Source organism: Brassica napus, chromosome C3 (genome assembly GCF_020379485.1).
Source record: "Brassica napus cultivar Da-Ae chromosome C3, Da-Ae, whole genome shotgun sequence".
NCBI classification, from domain to species: Eukaryota; Viridiplantae; Streptophyta; class Magnoliopsida; order Brassicales; family Brassicaceae; genus Brassica; species Brassica napus.
This window is the reverse complement of record NC_063446.1, coordinates 56,853,323-56,866,566: the sequence shown is the minus strand read 5'-3', so window position 1 is coordinate 56,866,566 and position 13,244 is coordinate 56,853,323. Positions and strand designations below refer to the sequence as shown.

Genomic DNA, 13,244 nt, shown 5'->3' with positions numbered 1-13,244 from the left:
CTGCCAGCCTTGCGAGCTTGTCTGTGTTGGCCACGGTGGATCCTGGCCTGCTTCTCGGCCAGCTCCTCCTGTTCTACCCAATAGAGGTTTTCTTCTTCCTCGGTCATGGGTTTTTCGAAGGACGCGTCCTGCCGAGCGGACTGGCTTCGCGTTCTTCTTGGGTGGATGTCAGCACCGTCGTCCGAGTGCTCGGACTGGTCGCTTATATCAAGGTCGATGCGCTCGATTTCTTCTCCTTCGTTGCTCCCGGTAGGAGGTGGAAGGTTCTCTGCAGTTGGCTGTGCACCTGGCTGGAGCGTTTCATCAGGGTTTTGGCCTGAGGAAGCATTGTCCGCGTGTGCAGCTCGATTTCCCGGATTTTCAAAATCAAGTCTTCTGCCGCTGCGGGCTCTTGTGGTTCCGCCCGGGGCTTTGCTCCCGGCCTTCGCCGTTAAGGTTTCCACCTGTTTTGCGAGAGAGGCCACGAGTTTTCCTTGTTCGTCCGTCTTTTTCTGAGTGGAGGCGAACATTTCCTTCATCTGGTCTAGTATCGCGGCATCGGCAGTGACCGTTGATACGTTTCCAGCTGGAGTTTTATCAGCGTTGGCATCGACGGGAGTCCCGTCGTGCGTTTGCGGGTCTTTGTCAGTGTTGGTCGTCATATCGGACTAAGCGTGTGTGGTTGCGAGAGAGATAGATCCGTACTCCCCCTCCTTCTAGTGCCAAACTGTGGGAACCGAAATTCACACCGTCGAGTTTTGTTAATCGGAGGAAAGCCAAGTTAACCTAGCCTTCCCTGAAGGTCCCGGTTATCTGCTGGGCCACACACAACACAATCAAATTCAAAAGTAATAAATCGTAAAAGAGCAAAAAGGGAACAAAGAGGTCTTATTTCCGAATTCGCGTTTGAGCGTGAACAACATGTAAGATCCTAGGCCACGAGAGCTGTCGGTATGTTCGCTAGTCTAGCCACTTAAGTTCTAACCGAGTCGAGTCGCAGCTCGGTAGTAAAAACGGAAAAATGCCTAAATTGCTCTAAGTATTAAGTTTGCTCTTAGAATGCTCCCTCCATTCTCTTCGTCCTAGGTCCTCCTTATATACTCCTCCTTAGGTCGGTTTACCTCTTCTCGGGCCGGATTTGTCGCGAAGCGGACTTTTCCATATTTCCTTCTTCTTTGTGATTATCTTCGGAAATTTGACATTTATCTCTTCCCGCGGATGCGATAAACCGTCATACCAGTTTTTGGGTTCAAATCTTTTGGGACCAAAGATAGGCCGTTGTCCGCAATTCGGACCATCTTTGGGCCGTATCGAGACTTAAGCGTTTTTACGATTTTACTCGCGAAGTAGCCGTTGGTATAGGCATGGTTCTTCCAACGGAACCCTGTTTCTTCGCATAGCCGAGGTAGCTAGCAACCTATCGGATTATATAAGCAAAGTTAGCTAGCAACCTATCGGATTATATAAGCAAAGTTAGCTAGCAACCTATCGGATTCAATCAATATTTTGACAGGCTGGTCGGTTTAAACAATTTTAAATCAGATGAACAATTAACCAAGCAGGATGAGAAAATAAATCTATCAATTTAACGGTCAAACAGTTCTAGCAACATAGCATCAGATTCAATCAGATTTAAAACCTCAATGATCAAAACCGAAAACAATTTTGATTTCAAAATATTCAATTAGGGTTTTAATATGTGATTTGATAATTATAGTATAATTAATTCTGATACTTATATTATTTAGGGTTTATAGATATAAGGTTGGATTTTATCGGATTTTAACTTGTAAAAACCGATTTGAGGTTTTAATCATGTAGGAACATGATTTAGGGTTTGGGGTATCGAATTTTTAGAGCTTCGATTTACTCAATTAGGATTTTTGATCTATTACCCTATGGTTTTGATTCATAAAGATTAGGGTTTTAGGGTTTCATTCTTTATCAATCAATCCATGTTCGATTATGGGTTCTTAGGTTATGAATTACCTTTTAACCTTAGATGATTGTTGAATCAGACCACCAAAGGATTTGAGCCGCGAGCTGGACACGAACGGGACGCGAGCTGGAATGGATCGTGTCGCTTCTATCGGGTCGCGGACGTCCTTTGTTGCTTGATCGGGAACGCCTTGGGCTGAAGCTGACCGGGGACGCGAGCTGGAACAGATGCGGGAACAAGAGACGCGATCGGGGTTTAGGGTTTGTCAGATCGCCGGCTAGGGTTAGGGTTTTAGGATTTTTCGATTTGGGTATTGGCTTAAGGATTTAGAGTTTCGTGCTGATAACGTGTTATAAAAGTAATGGAAAAATCTATCTTTATTCATAACATAGAGGTTCCTTATATAGGAGATTACACCGTCATAGATAAATAGAAAGATTACAAATCATAATCTCTTGGTTATGAGCCATCCACAATCTGGTTCATAACACGTTTAACGCCAGCTATTAATACCCACATTTCCTGTAGTGAATAAGACGATATTGTAATTGGCATATTAATTATATAGTATAGTTTTTTAAAAATATTTCACCTAGAACTAAGTTTGTTCTGACTTTGTGCTTCTGTTTTAATAGTATTGATGTAAAGATGAGTTTAGTTGTTTTAAGGTAGATTTACAAATATAATCGTGATCTCTTGAGGATAGACTACACAAAATGTTTTCATCATCAGTCAAAGCCATTTGGATGTAATTTTCAGTCTCGAGTTCGAACCTATACATGCACAGCTTTGTCTGGTGATGGAAACATTTTGCATAGTCAAAGCCATGCTTCTAGGTTCGAAGTCGAGACATCTTTTTGGTTTTTAATCTCCTCTTATACAAATTATGATGTGGAAATGTTACTTGTTGAAAATGAGTTTGCTCCTGCGACCAAGTTTATTTTGAGTTCCCGATTCAAGAAAAAAAAAAAAACTCATAATGATTTGGGACAAATTTTGTAAATTCAAAATCAGTATAAATAATAAGTGAGATCGGCATAGAGGAACACAAAACATATGCTGCTCAAGATGTTTAGACTAACCACAATTTATAGTTTTTGTTAAGCTTTTCGAGGGTTCTACTGTGATGTAGATTTAGATCGTTTTCCCGACAACTTAATCTTATTCTAAGGGACCACACTATGTAATTTTTGATCTTAATCACATCAATAAAATCTTTTAAACCCATCACTTAAGTTTTTAATATCTTTACATATACTGAATTTAAAGTTCAACACTATTATACTTTGTTGAATAATAACTGTAACAAAAAATAATAGTTAAAAGTTTTCCATTTGACTGGCATAAGAGCATGTACATTGGTGTATCTTAACACCGTAGCTTAGGGAAATTAGGTTTAAAAAAAAGATTAAATGGGATTAATACAAGATGCATAGCTTAAATAACAGACAGAAGGAACGTCCCTTCGTCGCCACGCGTCACTGCTCAATTGGAGAGAGGTTTCGGTGTCGATTGTGTTTCCTCTCTCTCCTTCTTCTATTTCATTCTCCTGTGTTCTCTCCTCCTCCTCGGCGATATGGCAATTTTTCTCTTCTTCGGTGGATCTCCTCAACGAAACGGAGTGTGTGGGTGGGTCCTGTCGACGCAAGAAGACGGTGTCCTCTCTATCTGTTGCTCTCGTCGGGCTAGGAAAACGGCGAGATCTCTCTGTCATGGTGGCTGTCGGAGACGAAGTAAAACGATTACTGTTGCTTCGCCGGTGAATCGGAAGGTAAAGAAGCATGATGCATGTCTTTGATTGTGTTCCTTGATCGTTTATCTTAAGAAGTAGAATCATGTTTGAATATTTAAATTAAGCCTGTCTTTCATTGCGTTTCTTGATCGATAATAAGAAGCATGATGCATGTCTTTGACTGTGTTCCTTCATCGTTAATCTGAAGAAGTAGAATCAAGTTTGAATATTTCAATTATGCTTGTCTTTCATTGTGTTTCCTCATCGGTAATTAAGAAGTTGAATCCTTTGATTTGTGTTGATTTTTTTCTGTGTTTTTGTCTTGAGATGTCTGAGGAGAATGAGATGGATAGATGAAGAAGAAGCATGATCCAGGTTCGTCGGACAAAACCCCCGCGATTCTTCATACAGGTAAAACCTTTACTCTGTTGAATTGGATAAAACCTTTACTCTGTTGAATTGGATAAAGCATAGCATTGTTTATCTTTCTGGTGGTTTGTAATTAATGTTGCGTTTGTTGTTGGTGGTTATCCTTGTTTGAAATGAATTGAATCGTGGGTTAGTGTTTGGTTAGGTAATAAATAGAGGTTTAGGTGGTTAGATAGAAATGAGATTATGGTTGTCTTGAGTAATAAATACATGTTTATGGTTAGATAGATATGAAAAGTCTTGTGTGATGAATGGGTTGGATAAACGTCTTCTCGGTTTGGTTGGGTGTGATCAATGCGATTCTAGCTTCTGTTCTCTCCATAAAAATCTGTCTTCTCTTCTTTCTTGAATGCATAGAAATCTTTTCTTCTCCTCTTTCTTCTCTTCCCACTTTCTCATCTCTGTTATTTTCTTTCTCTCTTCCTTGAGGTTGCTTCTGAAATGGATTCTTACCCATCTTCGCAGACCTCTAAATTTGTTGAGCTATTAAATAGTCAACAAAGCATCTTCTTTGGCAACAATGACGACAGTGTCTCACTGTCTTCATCACAATCTCCGTATCTAGGCAATCTTGGAACCGAAGATGGTGGAGAGACTGGTACAGAGCGTAGAGAACGGCGGAAGTGGACGCCTAAGGATGACATTGTGCTCACTAGCTCCTGGCTTAACACAAGTAAAGATTCAGTGGTGAGCAATGAACAACGGTCAGACGCTTTCTGGACAAGAATAGCGGCTTACTTTGCGGAAAGTCGTCAAGATGGTGGCTGCAAACAGAGAGAAGCTAGGCATTGCAAGAAACGTTGGCACATGATCAATGATCTCGTGTGCAAGTTCTGTGGAGCCTATGAAGCTGCAAGCAGGGAGAAGACGAGCGGGCAAAATGAGAATGATGTGCTGAAACAAGAACATCAAATATTCTACACCAACCATAAGAAGAAATTCCTCCTTGAACATGCTTGGAAGGAGCTGAGGTTAGACCAGAAGTGGTGTGAGCAAGCGTCTGCTAAAACCGAAGGAAGCTGCAAAAAAAAAGTGTGAGGATGGTGCTGATTCTTCAAGCTCTCAAGCAACTGAAATGAAGCGTCCACCGGGTGTTAAATCCGCCAAGGCCAGTGGCAAGAAGACAGTGGCTGAGGAGAATGCGATGAAGGAGTTTCACACCATGTGGTCAATAAAACAACAGGATCTCGCCATGAAAAACTGCTTGTCTAAGATGAGGCTACTGGAAAGTTTGATAGCCAAAAAAGATCCCCTTGCCGAGTACGAAGAAGCTGGTTGATGAGTTGTTGTTGTCTTAAGTTCCTTTGATCTGTGTTCTTGAAGTTTCATCTTCTGTTCTCTTTTTATTAGTATCTTGTTCTGTCTGAAGTTCCTCTTGTTATGTTTGAGATGAAAAAGCATGGTGTTAATGTACTTTAAATGTTCGTGGTTATGGTATTATGTTCATGGTACAATGGGCTTGTTTAAGTAAAATGCTCTTCATGGTTAATCTTGTTATGTTTGATCTGTTTTCTCATGGTTAAATGTTCTTCTTCATCTTGCAGGTCACGACTGAGAGTTGACGTTGTGAGACCATTTGAGATGAGACCATGTGAGATGAGAGCATAGGAGACAGAGGTCACGGGTGAGAGTTGTTGGTGTTTGTTGTTTGTTGTCGTTGGGGTCACGGGTTGTAAAGAGTTCACGGGTGGTCACGAGAGTTTGTATAGTACACTGAGTTGTTGTCTTTATTGTCTTGTATTCCTGTTTCATGGTTTTGATGTCTTTAGAGGTCACAAGAGTGTGTAAAGAACACTTATAAATTGGTTTGCATTCTCACCATTCTCATTCAATACGAGTTGTTAGGGTCAAAATCGGTCACGACCGAATCAATGTCTGAAAGTCCGTAAAAATCGGCATGAACGTTTTTACGAAAAATAAATCTTCGGAAAAGATTTATTCTTACAAAGAGCCCTGCGGAAGAAACACGGGACATCGGAGAAAATCCCGAAAAAGGTCACACGGTCGCTACGTAGTGACCGAGCTCGAGCCAAGCTCGGTCGCCACGTAGCGACCGAGCACACGTCACGCTCGGTCACTATGTAGCGACCGAGCATAGCGACCGAGCTCGAGCCAAGCTCGGTCGCTACGTAGCGACCGAGCATCCGTCCCGCTCGGTCGCTACGTAGCGAACGAGCGTGCGTTCCGTTCGGTCGCTACGTAGCGAACGAGCGTGCGTTCCGTTCGGTCGCTACGTAGCGACCGAGCTCTTCCGAAACGTCGATACGACATGAATTCATGCATTGTCGTCTACCCTTCAATGCTGTCTCTCGAAGACCGTAGCGAACCCATTTCATGTTTTCCGCCATTCGAAGTCATCAATCAAACTTTACGATAAAAACCGCGGAAAGTTCATTTTTATCGAAAGAAGTCGTAATAAACGCTTCAAGTCGAAAGACGGCCCAAAGGGACCTAAGGCATGACTCGAAGCCCACCTTACGATTTCTTAACCAGCAGCCCGTAAACCATGGGACGGTTTACGCTTGGTTCGCAAGGAAAGATAAATGTCAGGTTTCCGCAGATAAATACGAAATTTTGAGGATAATTACGATGATCGGGAAAAATATAATATCTCCATTTTTAGGCTATGACGCCTTAAGGGCAGAAGGGGAAAAACGTAAACCGACCTAAAAGCGAGTATATAAGGAGTCCTAGGCAAGAGGCATGAGGGACAACTTTTTAGACTCAGAACTCTCGGCACTTAGAAACTCTGAGGCATTATTCTCGACATGCTCCGTTTCCGTGACTGGCACCCGATTACCAGACGAACGTGCACAAGCAGTTCGATCTCTTGGTTCACTCTTGAACTACGTTCGGCTTGATCCTCGAAAGGGGTACGTAGGCAGCCTTTCATAAGGTTCAGTCCGAAATCAATCAAAAACCTTTTCTGTATTTTCTTCGTCTTTTGTTATCGAGCTGCGAGTCAACTAGGTTTGAGCTTTTAGGCCGCTAGAACTAGGTAACTCGCTGACAGCCTTTGCGGCCAAAGATTTTATGATCTCTTGTAATGATCGCAACGCTCTCACGCTGACTCGAAATAAGATCTACTGTTTTCTCTAAACTCGTTTGTTATCTTTTCATGATTTCCGCATATATTTTGTCACTTGCCGTTGGCTCTCGCAGAGATCCAGGACCTCTGGGAAATTAGGATTTTCCTAGTTTCCTAATTTAAACGTAAATCGACAGTGCGAATTTTGGTTCCCACACGATTTCACTATAATCTCATGTTCTTCTCTCCATTTTCATTCTCACCATTCTCATTCAAAACGAATTCTATCTTGTAACCAACAATCTCATCTTTCATAAGAAAAATTCAATCTTGTAACCCAACCTTCCATCTCTTCTTTCCTGGATTGAATCTTGTAACCCAACCTTCCATCTCTTGTTACCCAACCGAACCCAATCTTGTAACCCAACCTTCCATCTCTTGTTACCCAAGTTTTCCATCTTATCAAAAATTTTCCATCGCTTCTTTCACAAAAAAAAATTATATATTATCATCTCATGGCATTTTCTTCTCAAAACACTTTCGAAGATTCAATTGATGAAGCTTTCAAACATTTCAGAATCTGTTAAATGCTCAAGGTGATCAAGAAGATGAAAGAAGGACAAGAAAAAACAAGTTTTTATCGAACGAAACCGTGAAGAAGGCCATCTCCGGTTATGGAACGATTATTTCAGTGACACTCCCACATATCTTGAAAATCTATTCAGACGACGATTTAGAATGATTAAGCCATTGTTCATGCATATTGTTGATCGCCTCTTGATATACCATGGATTTCACTCATTTTTAGTCATGATATATAAGTGTTTTAAGATATATTTATCATGTTTTAGAGTCTTCTCAAAGCAATTACATGTTCAGTTACTTGATAGAAGGAAATGATGCTTTTGGGACACTTTGGAGTACTTTTACGCGTAGAGAATCGATCGACGCTTGAAGATCAATATCGATCGACCGGAGCCAATTAAAATCGATCGACAGCCGTTCAGCGTCATCGATCGATATTGGATCACTCGAGGATTAATCACGAAATTAGAAGACTTCATTTCCATAAAGTTTATTAATTGCAACCTAAGCCCTTAGCTGTCTGTGAGGCTATATGTACTAGGGTTTTGTATCATTTTAGAGGTAGACTTGCCAAAAGACCTAGTTTGGAGAAGAAGCATTTTGGCTACCATTAGAAGAGCTTAGGATTCGAGAGATAGATCTGAGACTGCATAACAGAGAAGATCTTGAACTCCTTTATTTCTATTACTCTTACTTTCTGTGTTCAATATTTCAATTGAGTTTTATTCAAACCATCATGACTTTGTCTCTCATGAATATGTCCGAGTAAACCCAATTGTTAGATTTAGGTTTCTCATAAAGGTTGAAAGTGTGTGCTGCTAATAACACTGTTAAAAAGGTGTTTTGATTGTTCTTTCATGCTTGTTGAGCTTAATGCAAAAATTAGGATTGATCACCCTCATTTTATATCTTAGGATTAATTGAGATAACCAACTGTTACCCTCAATACGTGAAATAGCCAGCGTGATCTAACTGACTAGATAACAACGAGAGTTGGTCTAGAAGGTTAGAGAACAGCTTTAAACCCGCTCGCAAAGCTTGCTAGAAGAACCGTCGATCGACGCGACTATCGTTGTGTCGATCGATTGTTTGAAAGGTGTCTCGATCGATGTGCATCAAGTCACATCGAACGACTCTTTCTCGAGATCAAAAGACGACAGTTGAGATCCGAGATCTAGTAATGAAAACCTATCTGGTTTTACCATTGTTTGAGTTCAAAAACCGTCAAACCCTTTAGTCTAAACTAAGTTACATGCTTTTCATACCTGAGAATTTGCCTAAGTTTAGCTGTTTTCTCATCCTTAAAACAACTTCAACTTAAACCGCCGAACAATTGCCTTGTTCGACTCATCAGTTACTGCTTTTAAACAAATAGACCTCTTAGTCTATCTTTATTTCTAATCCCTTAGATCTGTTGAGTAATCCTAGAGTCCTTGTGGATTCGATCCCTAAGTATTGCATATGAACCTCTTATTTGAGAGAGTAATTCACTCCTTAGGGTAATTTGAGTGATATCAAATTTGGCGCCATTGTCGGGGGTTCTTTCTTATTACCATTAGATTTGATTTAGAATTTAGTATAGACTTGTTACGAAAAACTTGTTAAGTTTTCTTTCTTTCCCTGTCTACGCAGACACTAAGAATGGAGAACATAGAACACGGCCGAGCATCGATCGACGACGATGTAATGTTATCGAGCGACGTGGAGACCGAAGAATCGACTGACACGGAGCTCCCGACATCAAACCACACCGCCCAGCCGGAAGCAGGTAAGTCTTCTCTTACCGAGCTTATTAATGAAGAAGTAGTCCAAACTGAACCAATAGGTCAATTGAGCAATGAGACCAGCCAAACTAAACAGGGGACTGAAATCCCTGTTGAGATAAATCCCACCTTGATAAAAGGTGAAGAGATAAGATTGCCTTTGCAAGACTACCTAGACCCTGGTAGAACCTATTCCAATAGGTCCGCTATTAAAATACCAGGAGACGATACCAAGAAATTTAAGTTCAATGCAGATTACAACTGTATGGTTTGTTGAAACCCATTCCGTGGATCTCTCTCTGAGCACCCACAAGATCACATCGAAGGTTTGGAAGAATTAATCCCAGATGAATACAATCGTTGCAAACTATTCTTATTTTCCCTAGAGGGAGAAGCTCTCAGATGGCTAAACTGTTTAGCAACAGGATCCCTTACTCGTTGGGAAGAGATTAGAAACGCCTTCCTTAAGAAATTTTTCGATGATGAGCGCTATTGGGAAGTAAGGAGAAAAATCTTTACATTCCGCCAAGATCCACGTGAATCATTTAAAAACGCCTGGGAAGATTCAGGAGCTATGAACTTGAATGTCCCCATCATGGTTATTCAGAACTACAACTCCTTAACATCTTCTATGGAGGTGTTAACTTGAGCTACAAAACTACACTCGACACGGCGAGTAAAGGAAATTTCGTCACTAGGAGCCCCGAAGACGCTAGACGCCTTATCAAAAATGTAGCAACGGGAAAATCCTATGAGAAGATGGATGAAGAAATAGGAACTTCGATAAATTCAGAAGATAATTCAGATTTGGTAGAGATCAGGAATTCCCTCAATTCGCTTCACTATTTTCTTCAGAATCAACACCGATCTGATATAGCCCAGATCGAAAATGATGCCTTGTCTGATAAGAAAAATCAATTAGAAGAAGAGACAAGCTATTCAGACCCCTATCCCGTGTTTAACGTTGATAGTTTCACCCAAGCCTATGACATTGCTGTGAAATCACGCACTGGAAAGGAAAAGTTCAATATCAGACAAGCACTTACTGGCAACCGTAAAACGAAGTCAGATTTTTACGGAAAAATAAATATGGTTTACGGAAAGTTGATGGAGAAAGCAGATTCTTTGAGTGAACTTATCCAAAAATTAGAAAGTCAAGTAGCTGAAATTGCGACTGCCATTAAAAGAGAAACATGACGTCTTCCCGGGAGAACTGATTTAAACCCGAGACGTCAAGTCAGTGCCGTAATGTTGCGTAGCGGAAAACGTCTCGCGACAAACACGAAGTACAACACCGAAATTGGCAATTCTGCCAATGCTGATGAAATAGGCAAGAGCAATTCTCAGCCTATACTTCTTGATGACCCTGACCCAAAACCTTCTCACGAAAACAGGAAGTCTACTGCTGAAAAAAATAAGGAAAAGACTATAGACTTAGAAGTAGAAGACAATTCGGAAATTGAGGCCGAAATCGATCGACAGTATGGTACCCATGTCGATCGACCGGTGAAGCCTGTCGTCGATCAACATTCAGATAACCCTATCGATCGACGTTCCACTCAACCCGAACCAACGATTGAAAGAGTCTATAGAACCCTACCCCCTTTTCCTCCTAAACCGCAGACTAAGAAATCATTAGAAAATGCGATATGCAAGAAAGCATTGGATAGAATTACTGTGGAGATGTCCCTTAGTGATGCTATGAAAATAGCACCTTCGATAAAGAAGTATATGAAGGATATGATGTCTCCAAATTATCCAACCGCATAACGAAGCGTGATGGTGGTGTCAGAGGAAGTAAGTGCCATGATTCAAGGAGAAACTCCAACTAAGAGGCCTGATCTTGGTAGTTTCGTCCTAGATTGCAATATACAGAATACGCGTTTTCCTCTATCACTATGTGATCTTGGCTCTAGCGTAAATCCTATGCCTTACTCCGCCGCAGTAACCTTGGGATATAACGAGTTTATGTCAACTCCGATAACCTTGGTTCTAGCTGATCGGTGTATCAGGGTACCTGAAGGGATTCTCAAAGACTTTCCCGTAAAAATTAATGATTGCTTCGTGCCTACGCATTTTGTTGTGTTAAAATACAGACAGGAACCAAAAGACCCCCTCATTCTGGGTCGGCCATTCCTAGCTACAGCTGGAGCGATCATTGATGTGAAAGAAGGACGAATAAATTTGAACATCGGGGACATCTCGATGACCTTTGATATGGAAAAACTAATCAAGCAACCCTTGATAGATGACCAAGCCTTCTATGTGGAAGAAGTTTCTGAGCTGGATAAGGAATCTTTCATAGACATGTGCTCAGACGACCCCTTAGAAAATGCTCTTACCCATATGGAAAAGGAAATCTTCAGCATAGATAATAGGACAGACGATTATGTGCGACTGATGGATGCAAGTATCGAGGTTGCGAACATCGAAGAAGATGATGACTCAGACATTATCGTCGATCGATATCTCAGAGAGGCCGTCGATCGACAACCATCTTCATTATCTAATTGGTCTAAAGACAAAGCACCAAAGGTTGAATTAAAACCCCTCCCCAGTGGTCTTAAATATGCATTTCTTTATGACCAATGCTACCCTGTTATTGTTAACGCCAGTCTCACTAGCGGAGAACTTGCGTTATTATTAAATAAACTACGCAAGTACAGGAAAGCAATCGGGTATTCTCTCGATGATATTCCTGGTATTTCTCATGATCTTTGCATACACCGTATTCATTTGGAAGACGACGCAAAAACGTCGATAGAACAGCAAAGGAGATTAAATCCGAATCTAAAGGAAGTAGTCAAAAAGGAAATTATTAAACTCCTAGATGCTGGAGTTATCTATCCTATTTCGGATAGTAAATGGGTAAGCCTCTTACATGTTGTACCCAAACAAGGGAGGTATTACAGTAGTGAAGAACAAAAACGATGAACTCATCCCGACTCGTACCGTCACTGGACATCGGATGTGTATCGACTATAGGAAATTAAATGCTGCTACTAGGAAAGATCACTTTCCTCTGCCCTTTATTGATCAAATGCTAGAGCGTTTAGCCAATCACCAGTATTACTGTTTTCTTGATGGATATTCCGGATTTTTTCAAATTCCCATACATCCGGATGATCAAGAAAAGACAACCTTTACATGCCCCTATGGAACATTTGCGTATCGCAGAATGTCATTTGGCCTTTGTAATGTTCCCGCCACTTTCCGACGTTGCATGATGTCAATTTTTACAGACATGATCAAGGACTTTATGGAAGTCTTTATGGATGACTTTTCAGTCTACAGATCAAATTTTAAGAGTTGCCTCCATAATTTATGCAAGGTATTGGAAAGATGCGAAGAAAAGAACCTTGCCCTAAATTGGGAAAAATACCATTTTATGGTTAACGATGGCATCGTATTAGGACATAAGGTTTCCGCCGCTGGTATAGAGGTAGATAGAGCTAAAATCGAGGTGATGACCGGTCTACCAGCACCCAAAAATGTAAAAGACGTGCGAAGTTTTCTCGGACACGCCGGATTTTATAGGAGGTTTATACAAGACTTTAGCAAAATTGCTAGACCTTTAAATAACCTCTTGTACAAGGAAGTAAAGTTCGACTTTACCCCAGAATGCATGAAAGCTTTCGAAGATTTAAAAAAATCCCTTATAACTGCCCCCGTCGTTCAAGCACCCGACTGGAATCTCCCTTTCGAGATCATGTGCGATGCGAGTGATTTTGCGATTGGAGCAGTTCTGGGAAAAGATAAAAAGCTGCATGCCATCTACTACGCCAGTCG

At 41.1% G+C, this 13,244-nt stretch overlaps 1 protein-coding gene across 1 annotated transcript; it reads left to right on the top strand.

The window, feature by feature from the left end:
* The first annotated feature begins 4,520 nt into the window (after positions 1-4,520).
* Positions 4,521-5,358, top strand: LOC125583189 (glutathione S-transferase T3-like). Its single transcript, XM_048749807.1, has 2 exons — positions 4,521-5,050; positions 5,139-5,358. Exons 1-2 carry the CDS (start codon positions 4,521-4,523, stop codon positions 5,356-5,358), a joined length of 750 nt encoding a protein of 249 aa, XP_048605764.1.
* Positions 5,359-13,244: the final 7,886 nt, after the last annotated feature.

Coding starts and splice junctions, on each gene's coding strand:
- LOC125583189 (XM_048749807.1), top strand. CDS start 4,521: ATGGATTCTTACCCATCTTCGCAGACCTCTAAATTTGTTGAGCTATTA. Junction 5,051..5,138: donor CATGCTTGGAAGGAGCTGAG/GTTAGACCAGAA, acceptor TGATTCTTCAAG/CTCTCAAGCAACTGAAATGA.